We start from the raw sequence: 25,110 nt of genomic DNA, 5'->3' as shown, positions 1-25,110 counted from the left end.
AGCTCTTGTTATATGAAGCTGCCTTACTGATATTTTTGTTCATTTTTTGTTGAGTGAGGAACCAGCTCATGATGACTGCATGCTATAGACAGCCGTAGTGTAGCTGAGTTAATTTATTGAGACCTAGCAGTGTAAGGGGTTGATCTGGCTTGGATAGGATCCCGACTGATGAGTAAATAAAAATAGCATCCTGCATACTCGGAGGTTAAATACGGAGCTTTGTTTGCAGTTAGTTACTGTTTTCTGTGTTTCTGTATGTTCTCTTCTGAATTAGAATCAGTGTTTTGCTTGTGCACGAGAGATTTAGTTTGACTTTCTGCAGAGTATTATTTTATCTTGTAGATTTACATTGCATCACATAACCAGTGATTGCAAAGTGTTTGCAACAGTGTCCAGGTGTGGCTGTGAGAGTGTCTTTCGCCTGTGTAACTAGGGATGTGCAAGCGCTTAAGCACCATTGATATGATCTTGCAAATCTTGAGCTGGTCAAGAGACCATATGGATAGGATTTATTATCCAAATGTCTGCTCTCTCAAAGTTCATTAGTGAATGTTCTTGCAGGTGTTCACCTAGTTAAATATAATTCTCTTTCCCCCGTTAGGGTTCAGGAAGCTTAAGAAACGTTAAGCAATGAGCAGCAAGGCGGCATCAATGTCTGCCAACTCGTGTGCGGCTCTGAATAAATGGCTCACACAGTTGATTTCTTGAATCCATGTCTAGAAAGGGGCGTGACTAGTGTCGCCCTTTAATAGATACTGTCTTAGTATCAGGGGAAAAAACTATGATTAAACGTGTGAGCAAAAGGAAAGAGCCAACATGCTAACATGTTTGTCATTTCTTACTGTTGTGGATCAGACTGATGTGACAGTGGTGTACAGCACTTTCTCAGGAAGATACACCCAATGTTGGCATTATCAATAATTACTGAGTTATTGGTAGAAAGAAGGGGGTAGCAGTTTATTTGCTGTTTAGCCTAAATTTTGTGTGTCATGACATGCTTTATCTGTTTGATGACATGCTTACTGCAAGATGACGGAGCTGTGCTGCAGATGGGTGGTCGCAACTCGAGGCACACGTTCCCACGCCCAGATCTTGCATCATGCCTTGTGCTGATGCAGTTGCCGTCTGAGCCAGGTTTCCGTCAGTGACCTGAGCTAACAGGAACCAATCCATTACGGTCACATGAGGTCTAGCTCAGCAGATTGCAGCTAGATTGTATTACCTTCCAATATCAATCTGTTCGTAACAGGAAACCATCGCTTTCTATGATTCCTTTCCCAAGCATTATACTAGCTGAAGAATAAATGTATTCTTAAAAATACATTAACAGGACTAGAAATGTAGTGTCTAAGGGGAATATTAGTTTTGAAAAGTGTAATTTTCTTTGAAGTGACCGAAGTTCACAATTTCATCAAGTATAATGCTTGTTTTATCAGAACGTCTAGATATCTCAGAACATCTTTTTTGTTTGTTTGTTTTAATACTGGCATTAGTATTGTTGGTTAGGGATTTTCCTATTTTGACAGGAAGTAAAATATTAATATATCGTATATACTCAGATGGGTTCTTTTATCACTAACTTAAATTATGAGCCTTTTTTCTTTAAAAAAAATAATTATCAAATCACTGGGATTTTATAAGCAAAACACAGACCCAGTATTCCTCTGAAGCAGGAAAGTTTGCAATTCTTTGTCAAGACTTCTTATTCATTGAATCCTTTTCCCAGTGTTTAAGATGGGTGGCTAAATTGCTAAAAATTTTACCTTATTCATTTTACAGGTTGAGCAGTCAAAAGTTTTAATCAAAGAGGGTGGTGTTCAGTTACTACTTACAATAGTTGACACACCAGGATTTGGAGATGCTGTGGATAATAGTAATTGGTAAGACATTCTTTGTGTGTTCTCCCATAGTAATTCTGAATTGTACTCTGTGTGTGTGTGAGATGCTGTGCATAATAGTAATTGGTAAGACATTTTTTGTATGTTCTCCCACACTAATTCTGCATTGTGATGTGTGTGTGAGAGAGAGAGATAATACCCTGTGACTTTTTTTTTTAAATGCACACTTAGATCTTCAGTTAAAATATTAATGCTTTTAAACTTTTCAGTTAGGTGAAAACTTCAACTGCTGTAGTATAACGTGATTGAAATGCTATCAGCTTTTCCCTTTAAAGTGAATGGAGCATTTGGCTCTTTATCCACACATGCAGTGTGCAGAGCCAATTTCTGTGCTATCACAAGATGTGACCAGTAAAGCGTATTCCTTTGGCAACTGTTCTTAAGTGTTCTATTTAATGCTATTACAATGAAGGTAATTGTGTTTGAAAGGGGTTTTCAGTGAACTCACAGATTGTATCTTCAGAGCTATGTAACTCGGTGGTGTTTTGAGGAGCCTGTCACTTAAAATGTGCTGTCTTGAAGTCTCTTAATCTTAAAAAGAAAAAAAAAAAAAAGCAAGCCTTGGGGAATTAGTGTACATCTATTTCTTAGCAAAGACAGACTTTTTTACATAAATGATATAACTTACAGGTTTTTATTCATGTAACCTCTGCAGTTGGCAACCAGTTATCGACTACATTGACAGTAAATTTGAGGACTACCTGAATGCAGAATCTCGAGTGAACAGACGTCAGATGCCAGATAATAGAGTGCAGTGTTGTTTATACTTCATTGCTCCTTCAGGACATGGGTTGGTATTAGTGTATTTTATGTTTTCTTTCTCTGTCTTTTATCTCAGATAAACATCCAAATTTGGCATTCTTAGTTATGTAAAGTTCCAAATAGGATTTTCTTGATGGCCTGCAGACCATGCTTAATTTCAAGATGAGCTTACTTTGGCTTGTCAAACACCAGCAAGCCAGACAAGTACTAAGTTAGAACACCAGAAAACATGATTGCACATTAATTACTTAACAAGAAAAATAGTATTAGAACAATTAAAAATACACAGGTGTTCACAAGTGCCAGTCTAATTGTGATCCATGTGTCTTTTGTTCACACACTCCGGTTAGAAGGAGAAACTTGTTCACACTTCAACAGAATTTTTCCGTTACACTCTTCCTCTCTCCCTTTGATTTTATGATAAATTAAAGATGGGAAGTTTCATGCACCCTTCTAAGTATGCTTTAGTTCACCTAGGCTGCAATCCTTTGTCTAGTGACAATTCCAATATAGGCATTCTGGATTTTTTTTTTAATTATTATGCAATCTTCCACCCCTGCTTAGTTTTTAACTTGATCAGACTTCTATCTAGTGGTAGAGAGGGAGAACTGCGTTTCCAAGGTGTATTAGATGCAGATTGACTACATGTGAAATTGGCTGCTTAGCATTTTTCATTGTATTATAACTGCTTAAATATGTCAGAGACTCCTAAGTTATACCTTCAAAACCAGAAGGAGGAGACGATAAGTAGCTTATTCTGTTGTATGGGTCAAAAGCAGTAAGACTTGTTGAAGGGAGTAATGAAGGAATTCTGAGGAATATTCCTCAGGCAGCAAAAAATACTGTTACACTAGCTTCTGTAGCTAGCATTGGAGTGGTTCTAATAATGTTGAACTAGACAGAGACTACTCAAATTTGGAAAGTAGTACTGGGGGGTGGAGAAGAGTTTTTTGTATGTAGGTTTGCCTTAGCTAAACAATTTTTGGTTGTTGTTCAACGTGCATGTTTGTAATGTCAGTTTTGCTCAGTGTGCGTGTAAATTTTAAATGCAAAGACTTGAATCCTTGGCATATACTATTTTACTAGTGTGCAAAATCAAAACGTCATTTACATAAAGGGAAGATGATCCATTCCTTGTGTTAGTCAATCTTTTCTGAGCTAACTTTCAGATTCCTGAAAAAACATTTGCCTTCTCTCCACACCCCCGCACCCTCCCTTTATCCGTTAAAACTTTCTAAACCAGTGGGAGGTACAAATTGTTTGTAAGGAAAAATAAAGGTAGTGCCTCAGATAAATTAAGTTTTGATCACTAATTTGTGAGGCTAAAACCTGGAAAAGTGTGTTTATTGTGCAGTTATTTCATGTTGTTATTGGGGGGAAAAATGTGTAAAGTTAAGCTAGATTTTCATAGTGTCTTTGAATTACTGGCATAAATGCTTAGAATTGTCATCTAATTAAGGAAATGAATGGAGCACAGAGAAAATTGGTGCTGCTGTTAGCATTCATTTCCTCTTTTAAGATCCTGTCTTCGCTGAAAGGACATTGCTCACTTCCTACCTGGTTTTTGTGGCAGTGCAGTCATTGGTCATGTTTCCTGTGAGGACAGCAGCACATGTAGCCAACCCATCGAGTAGTGTACTCTTCACTCTTAATAATCCATGACTGTATGTGCATTTGAATTAAAGCATTTGTAGGTGAACTTACTTCTGTTTGTCCTTATGACTTAATATATTCGTAAAAGCCGACTCGTTACAATTTATAAAGAAAAAAATGGCAGGTTAGGTCCTTCTGTTTAATGTATCCCACCACTTTTAGCTGGTAAACCTGCAAACATCTGAACTGTTAGCTTGTGTGGGGGGTAGGGGGAGAGAGAGAGAGAGAAGGGGAAAGGGGAGACTTGCAGGTGAGTGAATGGGGTGATAATGAATTGCAGCCTCTTTCTGCCATTCTAGGATCTTTATGTAAAGGCTTCCTGCTGCAGTCTCCATTGTAAACTCAATACCGTGAGGTGAGCACTGTTGTTGTTCTGAACTGTTCTGCTTTGGCAACTTTCCTTCACCCTGGTGTTGCCCTAGGTAGCTTTTTGAAGTGAAGAGAGGGAAGGCTTGTTAAGGGGAATGGATAGCCAAACCAGTGCTCTTAATTTAGATGTGCGTTAATGTTAGCTGTTTAATGGAGACACGTGTAGAAGCTGAGAAATTCAGTGGCACGTAGAAAATGTTGAAGTGAAGTTGAGTATGTGTTCTTTAACATTTTCTTTATTCTTTTATATATCGTTTGGAGAAGCTAAATTTGAGTACCAAATGAATCTGGTTTTAACGTTCCTAATCCTAGTTTCTTTTATATGAGAAATAATCTTGTTAAATCCTTTAAGCCTGACTAAACTTGCTGTAATTCTGAAGCATTAATGCATCAATACCTCTGTAGCTTTTCTTTAGCAAGCAGGAAATATTGACCACTTTGACCTACGTCGATGGTTTTTTTTTATATACCCGTGTGGTGGGTGGCTTAGTTTCTGTCATTGTCATCCACTTTCATAATGGTCTTTATATTATACATAGCGATTTAGAGATGAGATATTTCTACTTCATTTGTATACAGGCCACAGTTAACTGTTCAGCAGTCTAATGTATAAAAAACATCTCAGCCTACTCTCAGGAAGAAGCAGATAAATAAACATGACTTTCAGAAACTGAATCTGGGTATGTGAGCAGAGCACGATTCACAGCTGTGAAGTCTTACCAGTCAGGCTTTAAATGTGACTATCTTCCACCTAATGACACGAGCTTTACTATCTTTGTAGGAGAGTTCTTATCACTTGCTTAAATGAGTGTAATTTCAGCTAGCAGAAGTCTCAGGACTCGTAGTAATATTAACTTATGACTTATTCCTCTGGTATTATACAATTCTAGGGGATTTCCGATAGCAGTTTCGGGTAGCCTTTGGAATTTCATTCAGGCATCTATCACTCATAAATCAGCATCTTAATGAGTAGTTGTCAGGACAAATCTCGCATCGTGTTCTTGTTTAATTAATATAAATTGCAAAGCTGTGATGCTGTCTTTCAGACTTAAGCCTTTGGATATAGAGTTTATGAAGCGCCTGCATGAAAAAGTGAATATCATTCCACTTATTGCCAAAGCAGACACACTTACACCTGAGGAATGCCAACAGTTTAAAAAACAGGTGAGTTGAAAGATTAATATTATGACATGGGATAATTTAGTAAGTTGGTCCCTATGGAAATGGTGAGATTTAACTTCTTATATGCAAAGTTTAAACCCCGAAGCAACAACTTGAGACAGCAAAGCTAAGTAATTTATATCTCTAGATTTAATTATATTTCTTGGTGAAATAATCTTGTTTCTATCCTCGGGGGAAGAGGTTTCAAGTTTAGTATGATTCTTGGCAAGTAAAGTAATTCACTGCTGAGATAAAAATCAGTAAGGGAGGAAAGGAGCTTTCAAGATTTAGGTGCCTAACAGAAGTTGTGTTTGCTTGTGGGATTTTTTGTTGTTGTTGTTTTTTTTTAAAAAAAGGTATTTAACAGTGTTGCAGTATTATTGATTGTGGCATTCACTTTTGTGTTGATGCACTGTATTTATTAAAGATGCCTCGGGTATTAGGTGAGAAACAGTATACCTGTCATTCAGTCTTGGGCTGTGGCAATGCATTTTAAAGATGGTGAGATAATTCTAACATTGATACAACTGATATAATACCTTTGTATTTGTAGAATAAATTTGGTATTAATGCCTCAGAGTGGTTTATGTTTTATTTCAACTACATGATCAGAGTAGAACACTTAGGCTTTGCTGTGTTGTATGAGGAGGATAAGGAGGACCCAGAACAGGACAAGACAAGGCATGAAGTTTGTTTTATTGAACAGTGTCCAGTCCTAGCTTGAAAGAACACAGGTTCTGAAAAAAGTTGGTGTTAAAAGATGTTGTGTGCAAAACTCTTTATTTAAAACTAAAGGACATTTTCTGTCTTGAGGAAACTTAGGCAAGATGCTGTGAACCTGAAGTCTGTTTTGATTGTATTTAATTTTTAAATTTTTTTATGTAACTCTATATGGAGGGGAAAAAATAGTACAACGCAGGATATTTCTTAATATATTAACCAGTTTTACCAATGAGTTGATGTTAAATAGGGGAGACTTTCCCAGTCAAACTTTGAAAATAAGACCTTGCATGAATTGGAAACTTATGTTGTTATAAGATTGCGAACCATGAAACAGAAATATTCCCCAAGGCTCTACAGTGTATCTGTCAGCTAAATGGTCTAATATTTTTCCGTTCTAAAATTCTGGAAAACTAATCAGCTTGTTTATAATATTCCCTTCAGACAAATTGAGTGCCAAAACAGTACAGTCTCATTGCTGATGACACTGTCATTTATTCTTAAATTTTCATTAGTGCTTGCAAATATTTTTCAACACAACTAACCACTAGAGTCAGTCTGTTGGTCACAAGCTCTATTAAAATAGGCAGGTGATCTTGCTTCAAGCCAACTGATGCTCAGGTGAGCTAGAAACAGGAAAGAATGGGAGTGACAGCAGTATCTATTGTGGGAACTCAAAGGGCTGAAGTATGCCTGCAGTTATCTATTCAAATCTTTTTTTTTTTTTTTTTTTTTTAAGGTACTCAATTGCAAGACTAGTCTGAGAATTTAAGCTGTATTGTATTAGTTTTTGCATGGGTAGCTAGAATTCCCATTAGTGTAAATCTCTATTTACCCTGTTGTAGAAAACTGACGTTCTTTTTTTTTTTTTTTTTTTGCTGCCGTGTATTGATGCATAGTATTTTGTTAGCTGTGAGGCTCTGGCTCTGATCCTGTCTTCTCCTGGCTAAGCAGAGATGGTCACACTGATAATCCCTTGGGGTCTCCTGATGGTGTTTAACACGTGCAAGTTTTGCGATGTAACTTAATCACCTTAATATGCAAATATCTTGCACGTCAAACAAAAGGAGGGCAAATCAGATTGCAGCACGAAATAGAGTTATTACCAAGTATGAATTCCTCAAACAAATAACATATTTTTGTTTTTAGATAATGAAAGAAATCCAAGAACACAAAATTAAAATATATGAATTTCCAGAAACAGATGATGAAGAAGAAAATAAGATTGTTAAAAAGATAAAGGTAAATAATTTTCTTTTGAAAAACTGCTTACTGGGGGTGAAAGGGAAGGTAGAGAGTAAAAAACTTTTTGTCAGTAATGAAGATCCCACCAAAATGTTTAGAAGATAAAAATCAGATGTAAAACTGTTCTGAGAAGTGCTGTTCCTCAGCAGAGGCAAGCACAGCAGATCACTCTTAGACAGATGACTTAAGTCCTTTAGTGGCTAAAATTCAGAATGAGAGCACTAGATCACACGCTTATTTAATAAATTCTGAAAAGATCACTTTCTTATTATTCTATCCCTATTTGACTTTTATCCACCTAAAATTTAAAATAAATCAAATAAATTTATAATTTATTTGATTCTGAGCTTTGAAGAGGACAAGGTTTGTCTCTCAGAGGTGTGCAGTGGCACAGAGTGTGTGCATTACAGTTAATAGCTGTCGGACTAATTGATATACTGAAACCTTAATGGAGACAAATGACTAAAGAAAATCAAAAGGGCTGTCATCAGGCTGTTGAAAGGCTTTTTCTGTGTTCACTTGTGGTTTTTGGTTTGTTCTTTTATATTGGAGGCTATCTTGTATGTTCCTTGAGCCTTGCTTCTGTTTGTTCAGTAGCTTTAACAGCCTGTAAGAGCTTTTACTTTTTTTTACTGTGGGAATCACCTAGGATAAATAAACATAAATAGCACACATGGAAGATAGTCTGGGACTAAGCCTAAAGGGAAAGAGCATAATAAAAGCAGGGACAAAACTCCAAAATATTTAGCTTTCTACACTTTTCCTTTCAGCTAGTTGAAGCTGCTCTTGGCTCCTTTGTTGCTTGTTACACTGGAGGGATTTTTGGTTCAGCTGAAGACAAGAACTTGAAGTAGTTTTTTGCCAAACCTTTGAAAACTGGGTGCAAGATCCAGTGAGAAGTATCAGTCCCTGTAGCCAGGGGGAATATGAATTGATAAATAATTACTGTGCAATTGATTAAATAGGAAGTGGTTTGCCAGTTGCTTAGCTTAATAAGTAACAGTAATGTCTGTTTCTTAACTAGATTTACAGAATACAACAATGTAAGGAATTTCAAAGGGGGTGTGTGTGTGTGTGTATATGTCATTTGTCTAGACAGAGGTCAGTAAACATAAATATTCTTGCACTTCGGGTAAGCTGCATTGCAGTGTTATAGCACCAAACTAGCTTACATCAAGTTTAGAAATGGACATGCTTTCAGTATCTTTTGAAAGTAGAAATTTGGATATTTAAAGTAATACTTTATCTTGTAGGACCGTTTACCTCTTGCTGTGGTAGGTAGTAATACGATCATTGAAGTCAATGGCAAGAGGGTTAGAGGAAGGCAGTACCCATGGGGTGTTGCAGAAGGTAAGGCTTTCTCATGATTTTTATCCATTTAAGACTTACTAGACATTAGTCTGGTTTTGAAATGTTTGAAATGCTTGATTTGAATGTGCTTTCGTCTGGAATTTTGTTGAATATACCATTTTGTTAGTCTGACAGTCTTGGAACAAGGTAAAGGTTCAGCAACATATAACTTTGCAAGCAGATTCCTGTTGAAGCCTCACTGAGAAATTGTAAAATGTGTAGTAACTTACTGCAGTTGATGATGAGGCTTAAATTACAACTGCTTGCTAGCACTACAATTTTCTTCGTATAAAACCTATGTATTTCATAAATTCTTCTTTCTGCAGTATTCACATTGTAAATGTTAATTTGATCAGCTTGACTAGCATAAATTCAATGTAAAGTTTCTTGAAGAACTCTTCTCCCCCCCCTCTTCCACAAACATCTGAGTCTTAATTGCTGGGGTGTAGCAACAGAAAGGTACCCGGTAATGAATTGAATACTTTCAATAATTCCCCCCCCCTTTCTTTTTATTGTTCATTTAAAACTTATTCTCTACTGTTATACAGACTTGAAGATAACTGCATGTTCCTCTGGCAACCATGGCTTGTGCTTTAACGCTGTTCACTTATTTCAAATGACACATGAAAAATCTTGCACTGTGCTGTACAGTGAAACAATCACTATTAAACTGTTTTTGCATGATCATTGAACTTTTTTCCTTTTAGTGTGCATGTATTGCGTAGAGATTTTCCCCCCCCCCCCCAATTTCGGCCTTCTGAGAGTGATGGACTATAAATTTGATGCAGTGTAAAATAGACCAAGAAGAATCACCAACCAACAAGCAGTGTATGGACCGATACTTTGAAGAAAAATCCTGTAGCACTTTGAAGTCCATGTCTGGCAGGAAATGAGGTTTGGCAGAAAGTGAAAACCAGCTGCACCAGAGAGGATCAAGCTTTATTTTAAGGCCCTTTGTTAGCATTTGGAAATGTGCAAGATGGTGCTGCTTTTCTGTATTTTAAGACAAAACTTCAGAAATGTTTCACACTCATGTGATTGTACAACTTTTGGAAAGGAAGAACTGCAGCCTGACTAAAAGGAACCTCTTTAAGTGGCTTTGAGTCTGTCAGCTACAGACAGAGTACTTGGAGGCAATGCTTTTTTGGGAGTATGACTTCATGTACTATTTGAGTGGAACTTACCAGTTTGTGTAAAACCATGGAATAAAATAATGCAGGAGTGCAGATACAAGATGAGCACATGAAGAGGCTACGCGCTTCATTTTTCTGTAGGATTCACTGAACTTACTTGGGTTATTATAATTGCTTCATCCTGTTTTTCTTCCTCCTTCCCGTGAAAATGTCCATCTCTATTTCAGGGGAACCTGTTTCATGCCTTTCTTATGTGTGCACTGAGAGCTTTGTGTGTTGCTTTCTCTGTTTGCACACCAGAGCGTTCTGGGGTGTGCATTTTTCTCCAGTGTTACTTCATTATCTATCAGGGAAATGCCACTCACAACATCAGCCTCCTCTACAGAAATGGGATGATAAGCACGGTTGGAATAGGTGGCATCTAATGACAGCTGCCAACCTTCTCTTTTGGTCCATAGGCAGGTGTATCAAATTAATATGACCTTCCTTTGCTTACTTAATAAATAATCCACATTAAAATTAAAATGAAGACTTCTTCAACTTGTTTGGTGGGGCAGGGAGAAATAGATTGAGTTAAGTCTGTCTTCTAAAGGTTTTGGATGTAGCTGGGTCTAGACTGAGGTCTTCAGTGAGTGTCTGATCCTCATACACTGTGTTTCCAAAGGGTCATAATGTTAGTTAAACTGCCAAAACTCTGTTTCTGTTGTGGTACCTTATTCTGCTATACTGACTCGGAGTACAGTTTGCCAGTATGGCTTAGGGGAGCACAGGAACTTTGCTGGTAAGATATATTGATATAGTTATAGTGTTAATGCTCTCCTACTGTTATCACACATAGAATTTGAGTAGTGAAAGGCCGGAAGTAATCTGATGTTGGAATGAATGTAGATGAGTGACATCTAAAAGCCTTACCTCTGTATAAGGCACATATTTTGGTTGGCATTTCAATAAAAATTTATTTCTTTCTGTAGTTGAAAATGGTGAACACTGTGACTTCACAATTCTGAGGAACATGTTGATAAGGTAAGTAACTTACAGGTAACATAAAGTTTTTTAGTATGTCTGGGAGATTGGAAAGTCATATATTGGAGAGAAAAAAGGATTTGAGCTAGTAAGTTGATAGTAATCCCCATGTTTTTAATTCTAAACAGTTATCGTATACTTTGTGATACCTTGTTTAACCACATATTTAGCAAGCAGTGGCGGTGGTGATTTTTTTTAAATACTTCTCTTTACTTTCTGGTTACTTGTTCTTAAAAATTGTGATAAACCATAGGAACTCAAGTTGTCTGTTAGTGCTGATTTAGTTGTAGGCATTTTTTTTTTTTAAATTTTCAGTGCTTCAGTTGTCAAAAGCAAGACTATGTGTGCTTCACTGCGTTAGGCGCTGAGTCCTATACTCACAGCAGTTCAGTAAGTGATGTCTGCTGTAACAACTGTTGGTTTGGTTATTAAACTTTACTTTTCTCCAAGCTGTCGATGGAAAATTGTTAAAGGAAGCTAATGTTTGTGTCTTAGTCTTGAGCTTTACATTTAGTTTTTGCAGTCTTAAAAGATAGAAACTAGGAAGTTTTTGCTTATTTGTTGTTTCTTGTCTGACATGCTTTGGTGCACCTACTACAGTAGTAATACAGTTTTCATATCTGTTCTCCAAATACTTGCAAGTTTATCCACAAAACTCAAATTCTCCGAAGACTGATCCTCTAAGTTAATGTTTGGAATATTGCAATCTTGAGATAGTTCAATGCAAACAGGTATTTCTGTGACTTTACTGTCTTGACAGCTCTAATTTAAATGGAAGAATGACAGCATTGTGGGGAATGGGACATTATGGAGGGATATAATTTAATTTAAAGTCAATCTGCAAAATGAAGATGGACTAATTTTTAAGGGAATATTTTGTATTTGTGCACTAAGCTGATAAATTACACTTATTGACAGAACTCATATGCAGGACCTGAAGGATGTCACTAACAATGTACATTATGAGAACTACAGAAGCAGAAAACTGGCAGCTGTTACATACAACGGTGTTGACAACAACAAAAATAAAGGGCAGCTAACAAAGTAAGTTCTTGTTAAGGTTGTAGTGCACTTTAATCTTTTTGCTCTGGGGTTGTTTTTTTTATTTTTTTGGTTGGTTTTGTGTATGTGTGGTGGGATTTTTGGTTTGGGGTTTTTTGGATGAGTGGTGGCTTTGTATTTTATCCTCCAGTCAGTTGCCTCTTCACTGTGTCCTGGTCTGAAGGGTATACTTCTGGTTTACTTATGATTTGGGTTTTTTTTCTGTTTCACTAAGGTTTACCTTAGTTTATCTGATCATTTGAAATAACTGGGGTTTAGTTAGAATCAGTTCTGAAGAGAATCCTTACATTTACTATTTCTGTTCTTAAATTTTACTTCACTAGTACTTACTGCAAAGTTTTTGTGCATTAGTGTTTCTATTTTGGTATATATACTACTTTTGGGATTACTGGCTCTTTTGGTATGAATGCTCAATACTCAGTGTCAGCGATGTTTTTGAGAAGAATGGGTTAATATTTGTTTAGAAACTTTGAAAATCCAGACACACTACTGTCATCTTTGAAATGCTGCCCTGGCTACTTCTAGGGTTGCTTATCACGGCTGGGAAATGATTGCAACATCTTTATCTTTTGTGAGAGGAGAGTTGCAATGCAGGGTTTTGGGGCTTTGTTGTTGCTAGTTTTGGGGGTTTTTTTTAACCCTAGTATGTCATTTTAATTACCCCTGACAGCAAGTTGTTTGCCAACCTGATGAAATTATTGGAAGATTTAAAAGTAGACTCTACTGTATTTTTCATTTTATAATGCTGTTTGAGAATAACTGTGCTGTTAAATTTATGTATTCTTCCTACTCTGCATGTGTCAACTATATAAACAGTAATTAGTGATACTATTTTTTTTTTATTTGTATTGTATTTAAATACAAATTTCTCAATGAAAATGTAGGGTAGTATTCTATTTGGCTAATGATATGCCAAATTATAGCTGTTCTTCCTGAAAAAGATCCCTGAAATTAGATGGAAATATCTGCTATTCCCATCCCTACGATAGCTACAAAGCCATTTTTCACTAAAGAAATGTCTATTCTACACAATTTTAATGCCTTGAAAATGCCTGTGAGGAAATGATTTAAGTGGGTCTGATTTAGTTGCCTCTAGCTTGAGCCTACATGGGGCTTCCCTCCTCAGCACTGACAAAAAAATAGAGTAGTGTATGTGAGTTATATCAACTCTTCAAAAGTGTACTTAAATTTAGGTAAAGTTTGTAGTGAGGTCAAGTCTTAAAAAGAATAGTCTTCAAATATGTGTATCCATAGCACAGTGGTTACTTCTCACTGTCATGTTTCTTGCCATCACGTTATCCCTGACTTGGCATCTCGAGGCTTCTGAATGCATACAGCAAGTATGTTAGAAATTTTTCTCAAGCTACACTTGTCCTCATAACGGTACAATGTCATTAGTAGAGAGGGGAGGAGTTTTAAGAAATAAAATTACTAAATGAGGTAGGTAGTGTGGAAAAATTGGGGTGGGGGGCATGTAAGGTAGTTTGCATATTTGAGCACAAAACAGTGCAGGTGGGCACATCGGAGAAGAAAATGTGTTTGAGTGCAAGAACTTGAGCCAGCTTTCTCTTTGCTGAGGTGATACTGTAGTAATAGTAGTGCAGAACAGAAAATTGTGCACTTCCTCCAGGACTTCTAACTCACTATTACTGTACTTTTTACTGTACTGTTACTTGCTATTACTGTACTGAAAAGTGAAACTTTTTCATTGCCATTTTGGATGTCAGAGGAAGTTGTTTTGATTTTTTTGTGTGTTGTTTAATACTAGTTTTTATCCCTTTCCAAATCTTAGTAAGTTTTCCCTAGATTCAGAAAAATCTTAATTTTAGTGGTAACACTTTCACCACTTTTTGTATTGTGCCTGCTTAGATTTGTGTTAGTCTGCACCTACAGACTGTCTGTTACCTAATTCAAGTAAGGATTGGTTGTTCTGCATTCTTCTTAAAAAGAAGAATGCAATGATTATTATTTTTATTTTTTATTCCCATATTGGAAACTTAACAAGATGGATTTTTGTATAAATGCATCTACCAAACAGTTTCAAAACTGCTTTTGTGTCATTCTTTCCCTTCTCGCCCCCTCAGTCGGTTGTTGATAGCATTGCTGAGATTCCCATTTTAGCTAGGATTTATGCTAAGAGAGTCAGGAATTACTCTGCTTTGTGAAGCATTGCATACTTTTGCATCTCCTGCCATCTCGGGTCACTGTGCTATCCACCTGAATATTTCTAGGTAAACATATCTTTTGGAAGAATTTTCTCCATAAGAAATCTGTCACTCCAAACACTGCAGTATGGCAGCTCAGAAGTGGATAAATACACTTAGTGCTCTTAGCTATTGGGTTTTCTTTTTTTCAAGAGAAGAAGAAATAAATTATCGCAGTTTGTTTGATTCAGCCATCTGAAAGATGGCCAAATCTATTGCAAACTTGTAAGAAATATTTTGAAGCTTTCCTTAGGGTTTCTTCCTCCAAACACAGGGCGACTTAATAAGTAAATAAATAAAATCCTTGAATGCATACACTGGTTATGAAGCAGCTGATGCTATTCTTGTCTTGTTACCTTATCCGTATGTTGAGCTGCATTATTTTCTTTTTTTTTTAAGCTTTACCATGCTTCTTTGGCTTCAATGTGTTTTCGCTTCTTTGGCTTCAATATGTTTTCATAGTTTTGAATCTAGCATAGTTGAAGCAGCATAGAAGGAATTTTCCTAATAACCATGTCTCTTCCTGGAAATGAATTAAAAGAGGGAAGAACAGATATTAACACTTTAGCTGTGCATCTCCTTAGGAATTTTCTGCTTGCCAGCTTGCCTTTTGAAAGAAGTGTGTGCGTCTCAAAATGGAGCGATATTTGGCTTGTCCTCTGGAAATCTGATTCTTTCATGGGAGACAGATCCTGTATCTCTATATGAAAATGGAGCTGTGCTCTGATGCTATCTGGTGGTATTACAAGCATACTGTTAAACACAGATACAACCTCTGGCTCTGGAAACTCCTTAAGGTGCTGTTCTGTAAGCTGGGAGGGTACACGTCAGAGGAGATGTACAAGCAGTGGTTCTTGCACTTGCACTTCCAAAAGTATCTCCAACTGGCAGCTGTTGGAGGCTGGATTGACCTTTTGTACCTTTAAAGCAGCTGTATTTTTGTGATTTTGGCAGATCTTTCGTTTTTCATGCAACTGTTACATTCACAACATATTTTTATGAACAAAAATGCGAACGTTAAAACAAATAGAAGTATGTGCTACAAGTTTTGATAATACTGGGCAGATGAATTGAAGCAATTTCTTCTGTCCAGTTGATTTTCTCTCTGATTCGTCTGCTTTGATTTGGTGAAACTCTGACTGTTCTACAAGTAATTCATTGGCCCAAGAGCGTTCCAAAGTATGTCTTTTCCATGATTATGTAGCTTTTTGGTGTTTTAGTGTCATATTTCTTCAAATTTTCAACGTCATCCCACCCATAAAAAAAATTAAACCAAATGTCAAGGGTAGTCTTCACATATATGGATAACTTATCTCTTCAAACTATGTGGTAATTGTAATTTCACACATGTACTATGTGACATGTGCAAGAATTGATATCTGCTCTGAAATTTAAAGTTTTTAACTTGAGAAACCTTTTCAGTTTGCTGTATGAAGGTGGTATCTTCAGTGAGTTTAAAAGTAAGACCTTAATTTATTGAAAGTCGTATTGTACACTTAAAGATGAGCGTTATCTATCTCCTGATGTGTTCAATAACATGTCACACAGGGTAACAAAACACACAACGTATAGTATAATCTAATTGCTTAGCTTAGACTGCTTCTAACTCCTTTTGCCGATATTCTTAGCAAATTCTGTGCAATGGCTCTAATGTTATTAAGCCCATCTTACTATATGGTGAGACTTAATATCAGAAGCTTGTTTTCAGACTTTTTTTTTCCCCCTCCTATAGTATTAGTGAAGTGCTAACACAAGGCATGCTCGGGTTAAGCATCATGCTCTGGGGAGGTGAGATTGCAGCCAAGCCTTCTTCAGAGCTGAGCTCAGCCGCCGGTGAGACCTCTGCTGGCCATTGAAGTCAGGTGCTCTTTTTGTAGCACAAGAACGTTCATGGGGTTTTCACACATCGTCCTTTACTAGGTGACAATTTTTAAATTAACAGATAAGCCTCGATATGGCATAGGTTTCTGAAAACTTCTTTAGAGCAAGTGGTTGTTCGTGTCACTAAAATATTTAAAAGCCCTTTAAAAGCATATTCTAGGGAAACTATTCCTGAAAGTATCTGCACATCAAACCTGCATTAATATTGACGTGGTGTAGTGATTTACTAACTGAATTTGAAATAAATATAACAAGCTTAACTAACAGTCTTTCGTTTTACTGTGAAAATTTTGCTTTTGGGGGAGCACATAATTAGCTTTAGGAATCTATTAATAATGAATTTACTTTTTTAATTATTGCTTTTTGGTTTTGTGGTTTAATTTAAGCATGCTAAGCTAAGCTTCTGTATTTTTTGTTTTTTAGATTTGACACAGTTGAAGGCATGTAAGTGGTCATTTAAATTTTTCCAAAAAACTTAAAGACAAAAATTTTATAAACACAAAAAGGGTTTCACTGTTTAATGTTTCAAATTTAAAACAGTTTCCTGTTATCCCGCTTTTGGCATTGTTTTTTTTCCCTAGCAGTTTTTTTTTTTTGTTATTGTTCTAAAGCTGTGCTAATGTAAATTTAAGAATTTATAAATAGTATCAGTGACAAAAATCTCTGTAAAAACCCATTCTCTTTAGAAATTTTTTGGCTAAGTCTCAAGACAAATTGGGTCAAATTTCTACAATGAGTAGAAGTGCATAAATTATTAAATTCCCCCATTTTCCTCCATCATCTTTATATAGGTGTTTATAAGGAATTAGTGGATTTTTCATCCTTATCTGTAAATTTACAACTCTTCAGTGGATTGGGGAATTAATTAATCTTTTCTGACCGTGATTTTATCTTATTACTGGCTCGCAGAGGTTCCACTTTGCACATATCTAGAATAATTTTTGATATTTGCAGATTAACTTAGAGGGCTGTTTTAACATACATCCTGTTAAATCAGTTAAATGTTTTACATCTTTGTTTAGTGGTTTGTTGTTTTTTTTTTTTTCCTTCAGCTGTTTTTTTGTTCAAGTCCCTTGTATAGTTTTATCCTGAAGTACAGGATGATGTGCTTTTACCCATATCACGTACCTAAGATGTAACAAAACCTGTTGTGACCTATGTTGTAAAGATCTCAGCTGTAAATGCTCGCTTGTTAGTTTATCAAATTTTCTGCCCAGACTGATTTTTACCACTTTCTCAAATACAGCTCGCATGACATCCCCATTAGATTATTAGGCTGTCAATAGAAGGACGGTTCTGCTCCCCTTTCAAGTCTGTAGAAACTGCAGCAATGATTCCTCAGTATTCAGATCTACCTCCTAGGTTAATTTTTGAAGAGCAGATACATTTGAGAACTTTACACTTCTAAAAGGTAACAACAAGAAAATGGTCTTGACAGCTGTTTAGCTTCCACAAGTATTGCTACTCACCTCTTCTTTCTTTTTCTTATTTTTGCGTATTGCTGTATTCCACCTGCGTTTAACCATTTTTTCCTTGACAAAAGTTGCTAGCAATTGGCCTTTTGAAGGGCTAAAGTAAACATTCGACTGAGGATCAGTTTCAGTTCCATATATTATACAGCATTTCACTCACCAATCCAAGTTTTGCAACTACTGGTTCAGATTCAATTTAGTTGGATTTTTTTTTTTTTTTTTTAATGGAAATGCCATTTTCTTCCCCTCACCCCCCACCAATTGTCATCTTTAAAATACTGGTATTTGAGGAAAAAGTTCATATGGCCTTGAGTTCATATGACATTGGTTCCTTTCGCTGTATGGTTAGTTGGTGAAAATGGGCAAGCAGTAAGGATAAAATGAGCTATTAATAGTCAAACCAGATACTTGATATCCAACTGCCATTCCTTCAAGAATGAATGGCAAATTCTGAATACAAATAGATACTTCTAATTATGTTTCAGTCATCACTGATAGTTAGTCAATTCTTTTCTCATTTTAGAATGCTTTTTCTGCATGATTTGAATCAGAATGGGGTTTTGATTGTTGTGTGTGGGTTTGGTTTTTTTTTTTTTTCTTTTAAAGAATTGAGAGCAATAATACTATTTTTGATAGGGCTTAGGCTTGCCACCTCTTCTTTACAATTTGCTAGTCTGAGTGACTTTTGCATACATTACAGTAGATATCCGCTGCTGGTAGATTGTAAACTCTCCAAATATATTCAGTTCTTCATTTTTACCAACTTGATAGATAAAACTTTGTCATTTTAAGCCATATATACTCAAAACTGAAACAAGAGGCCAGCGATTTGTTTTGATTGCTCTTTGTTGAACAGCAGAGAAGTCTTACAAGACTGTATGTAGCAATCATCACTAGATCAAAATCATCCTGGTTTATCGGGTATTTAATGTGAAACTTGCTATCTAAAACCTGTATCACCTGGATAGCAGGCTTACACAGCTTTAAAAATTCAGTAGAATCCAGGAAAGTAGATACCATAAAGTGCATATAAAAATTAAAAATTGCGTATGCTATTTTTATAGATTATGTTTATTAATAGTTTTCTAAAGGAAAATCTTCTAACTAACACTTTCATGACACACTGATGCTCAGTTGCCTGAACCTTTTTTTGCAAAGTTGCTGTCTCTTCAGAAGTACGACCACAGCATTCAACACAGTTGTAACGTTAACACTCTTGGGCTCACTTTGAACAGTGAAGATTTAGAGAGGAAATGGGACTTGTGTCTGCAATGCTCTTAAAATTTTTATTATGTCCATTTATTTTTTTTTTATGTATTGGAATGGGAGAGAAAAAGACACCTGAGGATCACTCAGAAGAGGCTAATTTTTTTTTTGTTGTAACTTTGATTTCCTCTCTTCCCATGACCAGGTTCTACTAAAGATAGAAAGTCAAGAGTTTCGGTTAACCTAAATGTAATGTAAATCAATTGTGGAGGAGGAAAAGATATTATATGAAATGTCTTTTTGAAGGAAGCTTAACTGAACAGTTAATATAATAATGCAAATTGAATTTAAGCTAGCAGTGCATACAGTGATGTTATTTATCTTACTGCTTCAGCATTTTTATCTTGTTTTTTTTACAGATGCCCTAATGTAACAGATAGGAAAAAAAGTTCTTATTAGCTAACTACTTCTTCTGGATTTATGGCAGGAGCCCGTTGGCACAGATGGAGGAGGAAAGGAGGGAGCATGTAGCCAAAATGAAAAAAATGGAAATGGAAATGGAACAGGTGTTTGAGATGAAAGTCAAAGAAAAAGTTCAGAAACTGAAGGACTCTGAAGCTGAGGTAATTGAAATGTCTTAAACCTCAATATGCTTGAGGCTGAATAAATGTAGAGATGGCTCTTTTTGCCAAGACTTTGCAACTTAACATCTGTCTAGGAATTGATTCCATAGTTAGATTTTATGTTTAAAGGCAACTCAGTTATTCCTTCTCAGCTTCTTATCTTTGCTGAATTGGTGTAAGCCCAAACTTAAAATGTAATTTTAATGTTCTCATGCATTCTCTTTCTATTTTCACAGTTGCAATATGTTAAAATACTCCTTCACTTTCTTACTCATCCTCTTTTTCTCCCTCTTCTTTTGAATGTTTTATGCCTGTTTTCTTCCATGTGCTTTAAAAAGTTCTTGAGACTTTCATTGTTTACATAAGCTAATGTAGTAATGATAATTTGCTTTGCATATTAAAGAAGCATTTCAGGAACTTGATATGATGTCTATAAGAAATCATCTAAATGAGGATTACTAGACTAAGCAAGAGGCAAGGATATGTTGTTGTCAGTGTTTTGGTGTCATTTGAACAAACATCAATTGTAAGGATATTTAACTCCAATTTCTGTCACTTCCAGGTGAAGTCCTCACTGTTTTTTATAGGCTTCAAGCTGCTCTTGAAGTGATCTTTTTAAGAGACTATTATAAAGTATGTTTAAGTAGGAAATCGATTTTAATTTTGAGGAGGCAGCTTCTCACAAGAAGCCTAACAGGGAAGTTCAAAACTGTCAGTCAAAGTTCCTAAAGAAAGTTCCTAAAGAAGGTTTGGCTCCAAATATGAGGGAAAGTGAGGAAACTTGGAAGCATAGTTGAAATGCTTGGCCACCTGGGCATTGTAAGGAGCCAAGGCACACTGGATCAGAGGAAAAAATATATCAATGTAGATAATTTTTTTTTCTTTTGGAGAAGCAAATAGATAAGGATATAAATGCTATTATACACCAGTCAGCAGTTTGAGGATTGTAAAGCTACATGTTTTATCTGGATCACAGTGTTTAATTAGTTACTGGATTTATCCTTCCTCAATTTCTGTCTCGAATCTTTTTGAACCCATTTATACTTCTGGCCTCCACGCTCTCCTTGTTACACGAATGAAAAACTGACAAAAGTATTTCTTCTTGTTTTTCATGTACTGTCTCATGAATTTTTGGGCGAGTGTGTCCTGCGATATCAGTTTCTAAATGTTCATGCAATTCGTTCCTTTTTTTCTTCATCATTCATGACTTCATAAACTTCTGTTGTATTTCTGTAAATGTAGAAATGTGGGCAACAGACGGTGCTGAGTATGAAGCATTTAAAAAACTCTGTAAAAGGAAATCCATTTTGAAGGGTTTGTGTAAGAGAGGGATTTGCAACAGAGTAAGGAAAGAGGAATTTTTATTTAACTGAATTAAAAAACTTGTTACATCAAACAAAAGGAATGACATTTCCTGACAGTGTCTCTGTTCTCACCTACTAACATATCTGATTGTCCGTCTGTCCCATCAACTTGCAGGAGACTTCTTGTACTGTTCTGGCAGTGTAAACAATTCACTACAGTAATACTAATCATAATTTATTTAATTAGTGAATAAATTAATCCACTTAATAATGTTTTTCCAAATAGATTCTTAATATAGTTGATACTATATGATGAATTAAACATTTGGGTTTTTTCCCCACACAAAATGAAAGATGCTGCTAATTTACGCATTACTGATACTCAAATGCTCTGCAATTTCCCTCTTAATATTTGTATCAAATATCAAAGTATTCTTGAATTTCCTTTTGTTTGCCACATGTAGCTCCTTACAACTATTTGTAACTCAGGCAGTATTTGGGGTGGATTAACTCTAAAATGAGGCTATGGGATTAATACCCTTTTTGCTTCTGTTATTGGCAATACCTGTAACCTCGGAGTTTTTGGTCTAAGAGTTACTTTGTCTGAAGAGAAAATTTAATACTGTATTTTATTACATTAGTATAGTTGCTGATGTTTGTTACTATGGCCCCCAAAGTTGCTGTGTTTTCTGTGCTAACTGGCTCCGTTCATAACTTTTTCTATAGCTGCAGCGACGCCACGAGCAAATGAAAAAGAATTTGGAAGCACAACACAAAGAATTAGAGGAAAAGCGTCGCCAGTTTGAGGACGAGAAAGCAAACTGGGAAGCCCAACAACGTATTTTGGAACAACAGAATTCTTCCAGGTAAATTGGTGTCTTGTCCTGCAGTTCACAGTAAATGTTCTATAGCTTTCCACTAAAAGACAATTTCTGTGGTAATAATGGTCAGTGGTGGTTGACCACTATGGAATTGCCACTTAAAAGCCAAGAACAATCTTGAACTGCTTTTAGGTACAAAGGAGTATATATCAGAAATATTGGGAAAATTATTAGCTTCTAAAGCAGATTTTACTCTGCAATAACACAGTATCCATACATGACTAGATCTGTCTAAAAAAAATTATATTTGTATTTGAAATATTGCATCAGACTTCTGCGGGTTGAAGAGTTAAAGCTTTGAGAATCAAAGTGTTTAATTCTCCTAGTCCTTGGAAGGGGAAATCTAGTGATAAATGGGTTGTTTGACGTCATGTAATACAAATACTGTGTACATAGTAAGTTTCACATGTTGTATTGCAACCAGTAAAGCTTTATAAAATGTATATTTTAAAGATGTATGTTAGTGACTTAAAAAAAATAAATAATCAAGGCTTGTATGCATTATTTAACAAACCTTTTTTTTTTTTAATATCATTTTAGAACCTTGGAAAAGAATAAGAAGAAAGGGAAGATATTTTAAATGCATCATTTTGACCACCAGTTATGTATTAGTTGCCAATATGCCAGCCTGGACATCAGTGTTTGTTGGATCCGTTTGACCAATTTTGCACCAGTTGTATCCATAGTAATGGATTTAACAGCATGACAAATTTTTGTTAATTTTGATGGAGAATGAGATGCCTTGAATTGTCTAGGGTGTTGTGTACTTGGAAAAATAACAGCTCTAAGTACCTTATTTTTTTCCTTTTTTTTTTTTTTTAAACAGATGTCATTTTAATGCAAAAGAAAACATTTTACTGTTGTACAATCATGTTCTGGTGGTTTGACGGTTTACAGGATATTAAAAAATGCAAGGACTCTAGACGGTTTTTAGTGAGGATAAATTGCCATAATATGATGCAAACAGTGCTTCTCTATTATTATAATACAAGAATTCCATTCAGTGCAGCATATACAATAATGTAATTTAGTCTAACACAGTTGACCCTATTTTTGACACTTCCATTGTTTAAAAGTACACATGGAAAAACAAACGTTGTACGCTTACAGTGCACCTAAGCTTTTTATAACAACCCTTTTATGTTTTGGATTCTTTAAATATATGCTATTCTCATTTAGTAACTTCTTTAGCCAGAAGGATCTCATTACTGCTTCATTTTTTTTGTAATAACATTTAATTTAGATATTTTTCCATATATTGGCCCTCCTAAATAGAATATAGCTTCTTTCATATGGTAGGAACCAGTGAGTAAAACTTTCCTTTAACTCCCTTTTTACATTTTATGGTAAGTAGCAGGAAAACGCATTTATAGGTCATTTCTAGGCAAAATTGTGGAGTTAACTACCAACCTGTTTCTACCTGTGTGCAGTCTTTCTTTATTTTACTAGAAATGGGAATATGGCCTCAAGAAAAACATCACCATTTCGCATTTAGCTGTATTCATATACTGCATTTCTGTATTTTTGTTTGTATTGTAAAAAGTCACATAATAAACAATGTTGTGATGTAACGTGCTGCTGTGTCAGAAATTTTAAAGGAGTTAAACAGCCAAGTTCTTCTTTGGGAAATGTTTGAACTTTCACTCTTTCATTCAGACTTGATTGACCCGTGTCTTTGATTTGTCTGAGGAAGTAGTTCAAGGTATCGAAAATGCCTTTGCCTTGTGGAATTGTTAGAAAAATCCAGTTTCTGTGCCTGTGCCTCTGAATTGGCAAAACAAGGGTCTGTCTTGCCCAGGAGAGGGCACCAAGTGTCCGCACCGCTGCGCTGTATCCCACCAGCTCCGCTTTCTGTAGTCAGGCCTCTCTCGCACTGTCTCTTATGCCTCCTGCGAGCTGTTACGGGGGTCTAGTGAGCTTCTGCCTAACAACACATTTGCAGCTGCTTCTTTGGGTACTTCTGTTAGGTTTGTTGGCAAGGGTGGGGTTTTTTAATTTTGCCTTTGGTTTTAGTTAATGGTGTCAGTTCTAATAAACGTAATAGCCAGGAACTTGATATTTAAAATAGAGCCTGTAAGTTGTTAAAAAATTGGTGGGGATTTTTATGACTGTCTTTGCATGTGAAACAATGAAGAATGGCTCATTTTTTGCAGGTGTCCCTTGTATTACCGCTGCTATCACTCTGTTTCTGTTCATTTTTCTTACACATGAGTTATGCGTATCAGAAGTATCATTTATTCAGGGAGCTGCCCAAAGAAATGAAGACATTTTCAGTGGTCTATATAAAGGCCTCATTATAACTCATTTCAGATATCCTGCCCGTCTCTCTCCAGAGAAGACACCAATTACCAGTAGGTGGACATAGCTTTCCCTTTCAAGTAAACAGAATTGCAAAATCTCTTCTTTGAATACATCTCGGAGGACGCACGCTGACCCCATCTGCCCCTCACCCCCTCAGGTTTCAGTTTAATTCAATAAATTGAATGATGTAAAGAACAGGCAAGAGTGTTACTATCTAGGACAGAAGCTGCAGGTTCTGAATTGCTTTTAGGACTCATCAAAACTCAGGATGTACTGCCCGTGGGTATGCTAGTGCTTTAGCGTTCCCATTTGCTCTGAAATGGGGATTTCCTTTATCAGGAAACTTGTCTTAATCATGCCTTGTCTTCATTCTCCCCACTCCTATTCTCTATCCTCCCACATGCACACTCTTAGGATAACCAGAAACTAGTATAAGCTCTTGCTAGATCTTTTGTGTGAGGGCACATACGTATTCTATAACATAACATTCATATTTGAATGAAAATTTAGAGCATGTGGAAATCAAGTGTTCCGAGTTATTTTTCTGAAATGGAGCATTGGCCTTTTGGGAAGACTTTTGTCACCTCTTAACTTGTTTCTTAAATGCTTGGCTTTTTATGGTGAGTTTGGGCTGCACAAGAAGAGGACAAGTTTGCCAAAAATTAGAACTCTTTTTTAGACTTTTTGCCTTGTCTAGTTGTGGTTTGTTTGTTTGTTTATTTAAAAAAAAAAAAAGGAGGCATGACCCTGTGCAGCTTGCAATATAGTAGCTGTGTAGCCAATAAAAAGTCTATAAGCTGAAGAGATAGTGTACAACCCAGATTTTTTTTTTCTCCCACTGAATAAATAATAATTTTAATGT

At 36.0% G+C, this 25,110-nt stretch overlaps 1 protein-coding gene across 1 annotated transcript in view; it reads left to right on the top strand.

Annotated features, from left to right (window-relative positions):
- SEPT7 (septin 7) overlaps window positions 1-23,519 on the top strand; it is a 66,771-nt gene extending 43,252 nt beyond the window's left edge. Inside the window, exons 4-13 of the mRNA XM_009880073.1 lie at window positions 1,780-1,880; window positions 2,554-2,688; window positions 5,729-5,846; window positions 7,713-7,805; window positions 9,062-9,158; window positions 11,263-11,314; window positions 12,233-12,358; window positions 19,627-19,762; window positions 21,793-21,932; window positions 22,488-23,519. Coding sequence (XP_009878375.1) covers window positions 1,780-1,880; window positions 2,554-2,688; window positions 5,729-5,846; window positions 7,713-7,805; window positions 9,062-9,158; window positions 11,263-11,314; window positions 12,233-12,358; window positions 19,627-19,762; window positions 21,793-21,932; window positions 22,488-22,527 — 1,038 coding nt within the window. The 3' untranslated portion in view covers window positions 22,528-23,519. The remainder of the gene's footprint in view (window positions 1-1,779; window positions 1,881-2,553; window positions 2,689-5,728; window positions 5,847-7,712; window positions 7,806-9,061; window positions 9,159-11,262; window positions 11,315-12,232; window positions 12,359-19,626; window positions 19,763-21,792; window positions 21,933-22,487) is intronic.
- Window positions 23,520-25,110: the final 1,591 nt, after the last annotated feature.

Source organism: Charadrius vociferus, unplaced genomic scaffold (assembly GCF_000708025.1).
Source record: "Charadrius vociferus isolate BGI_N301 unplaced genomic scaffold, ASM70802v2 scaffold760, whole genome shotgun sequence".
NCBI lineage: Eukaryota > Metazoa > Chordata > Aves > Charadriiformes > Charadriidae > Charadrius > Charadrius vociferus.
This window is presented reverse-complemented; position numbering and strand designations above follow the sequence as displayed.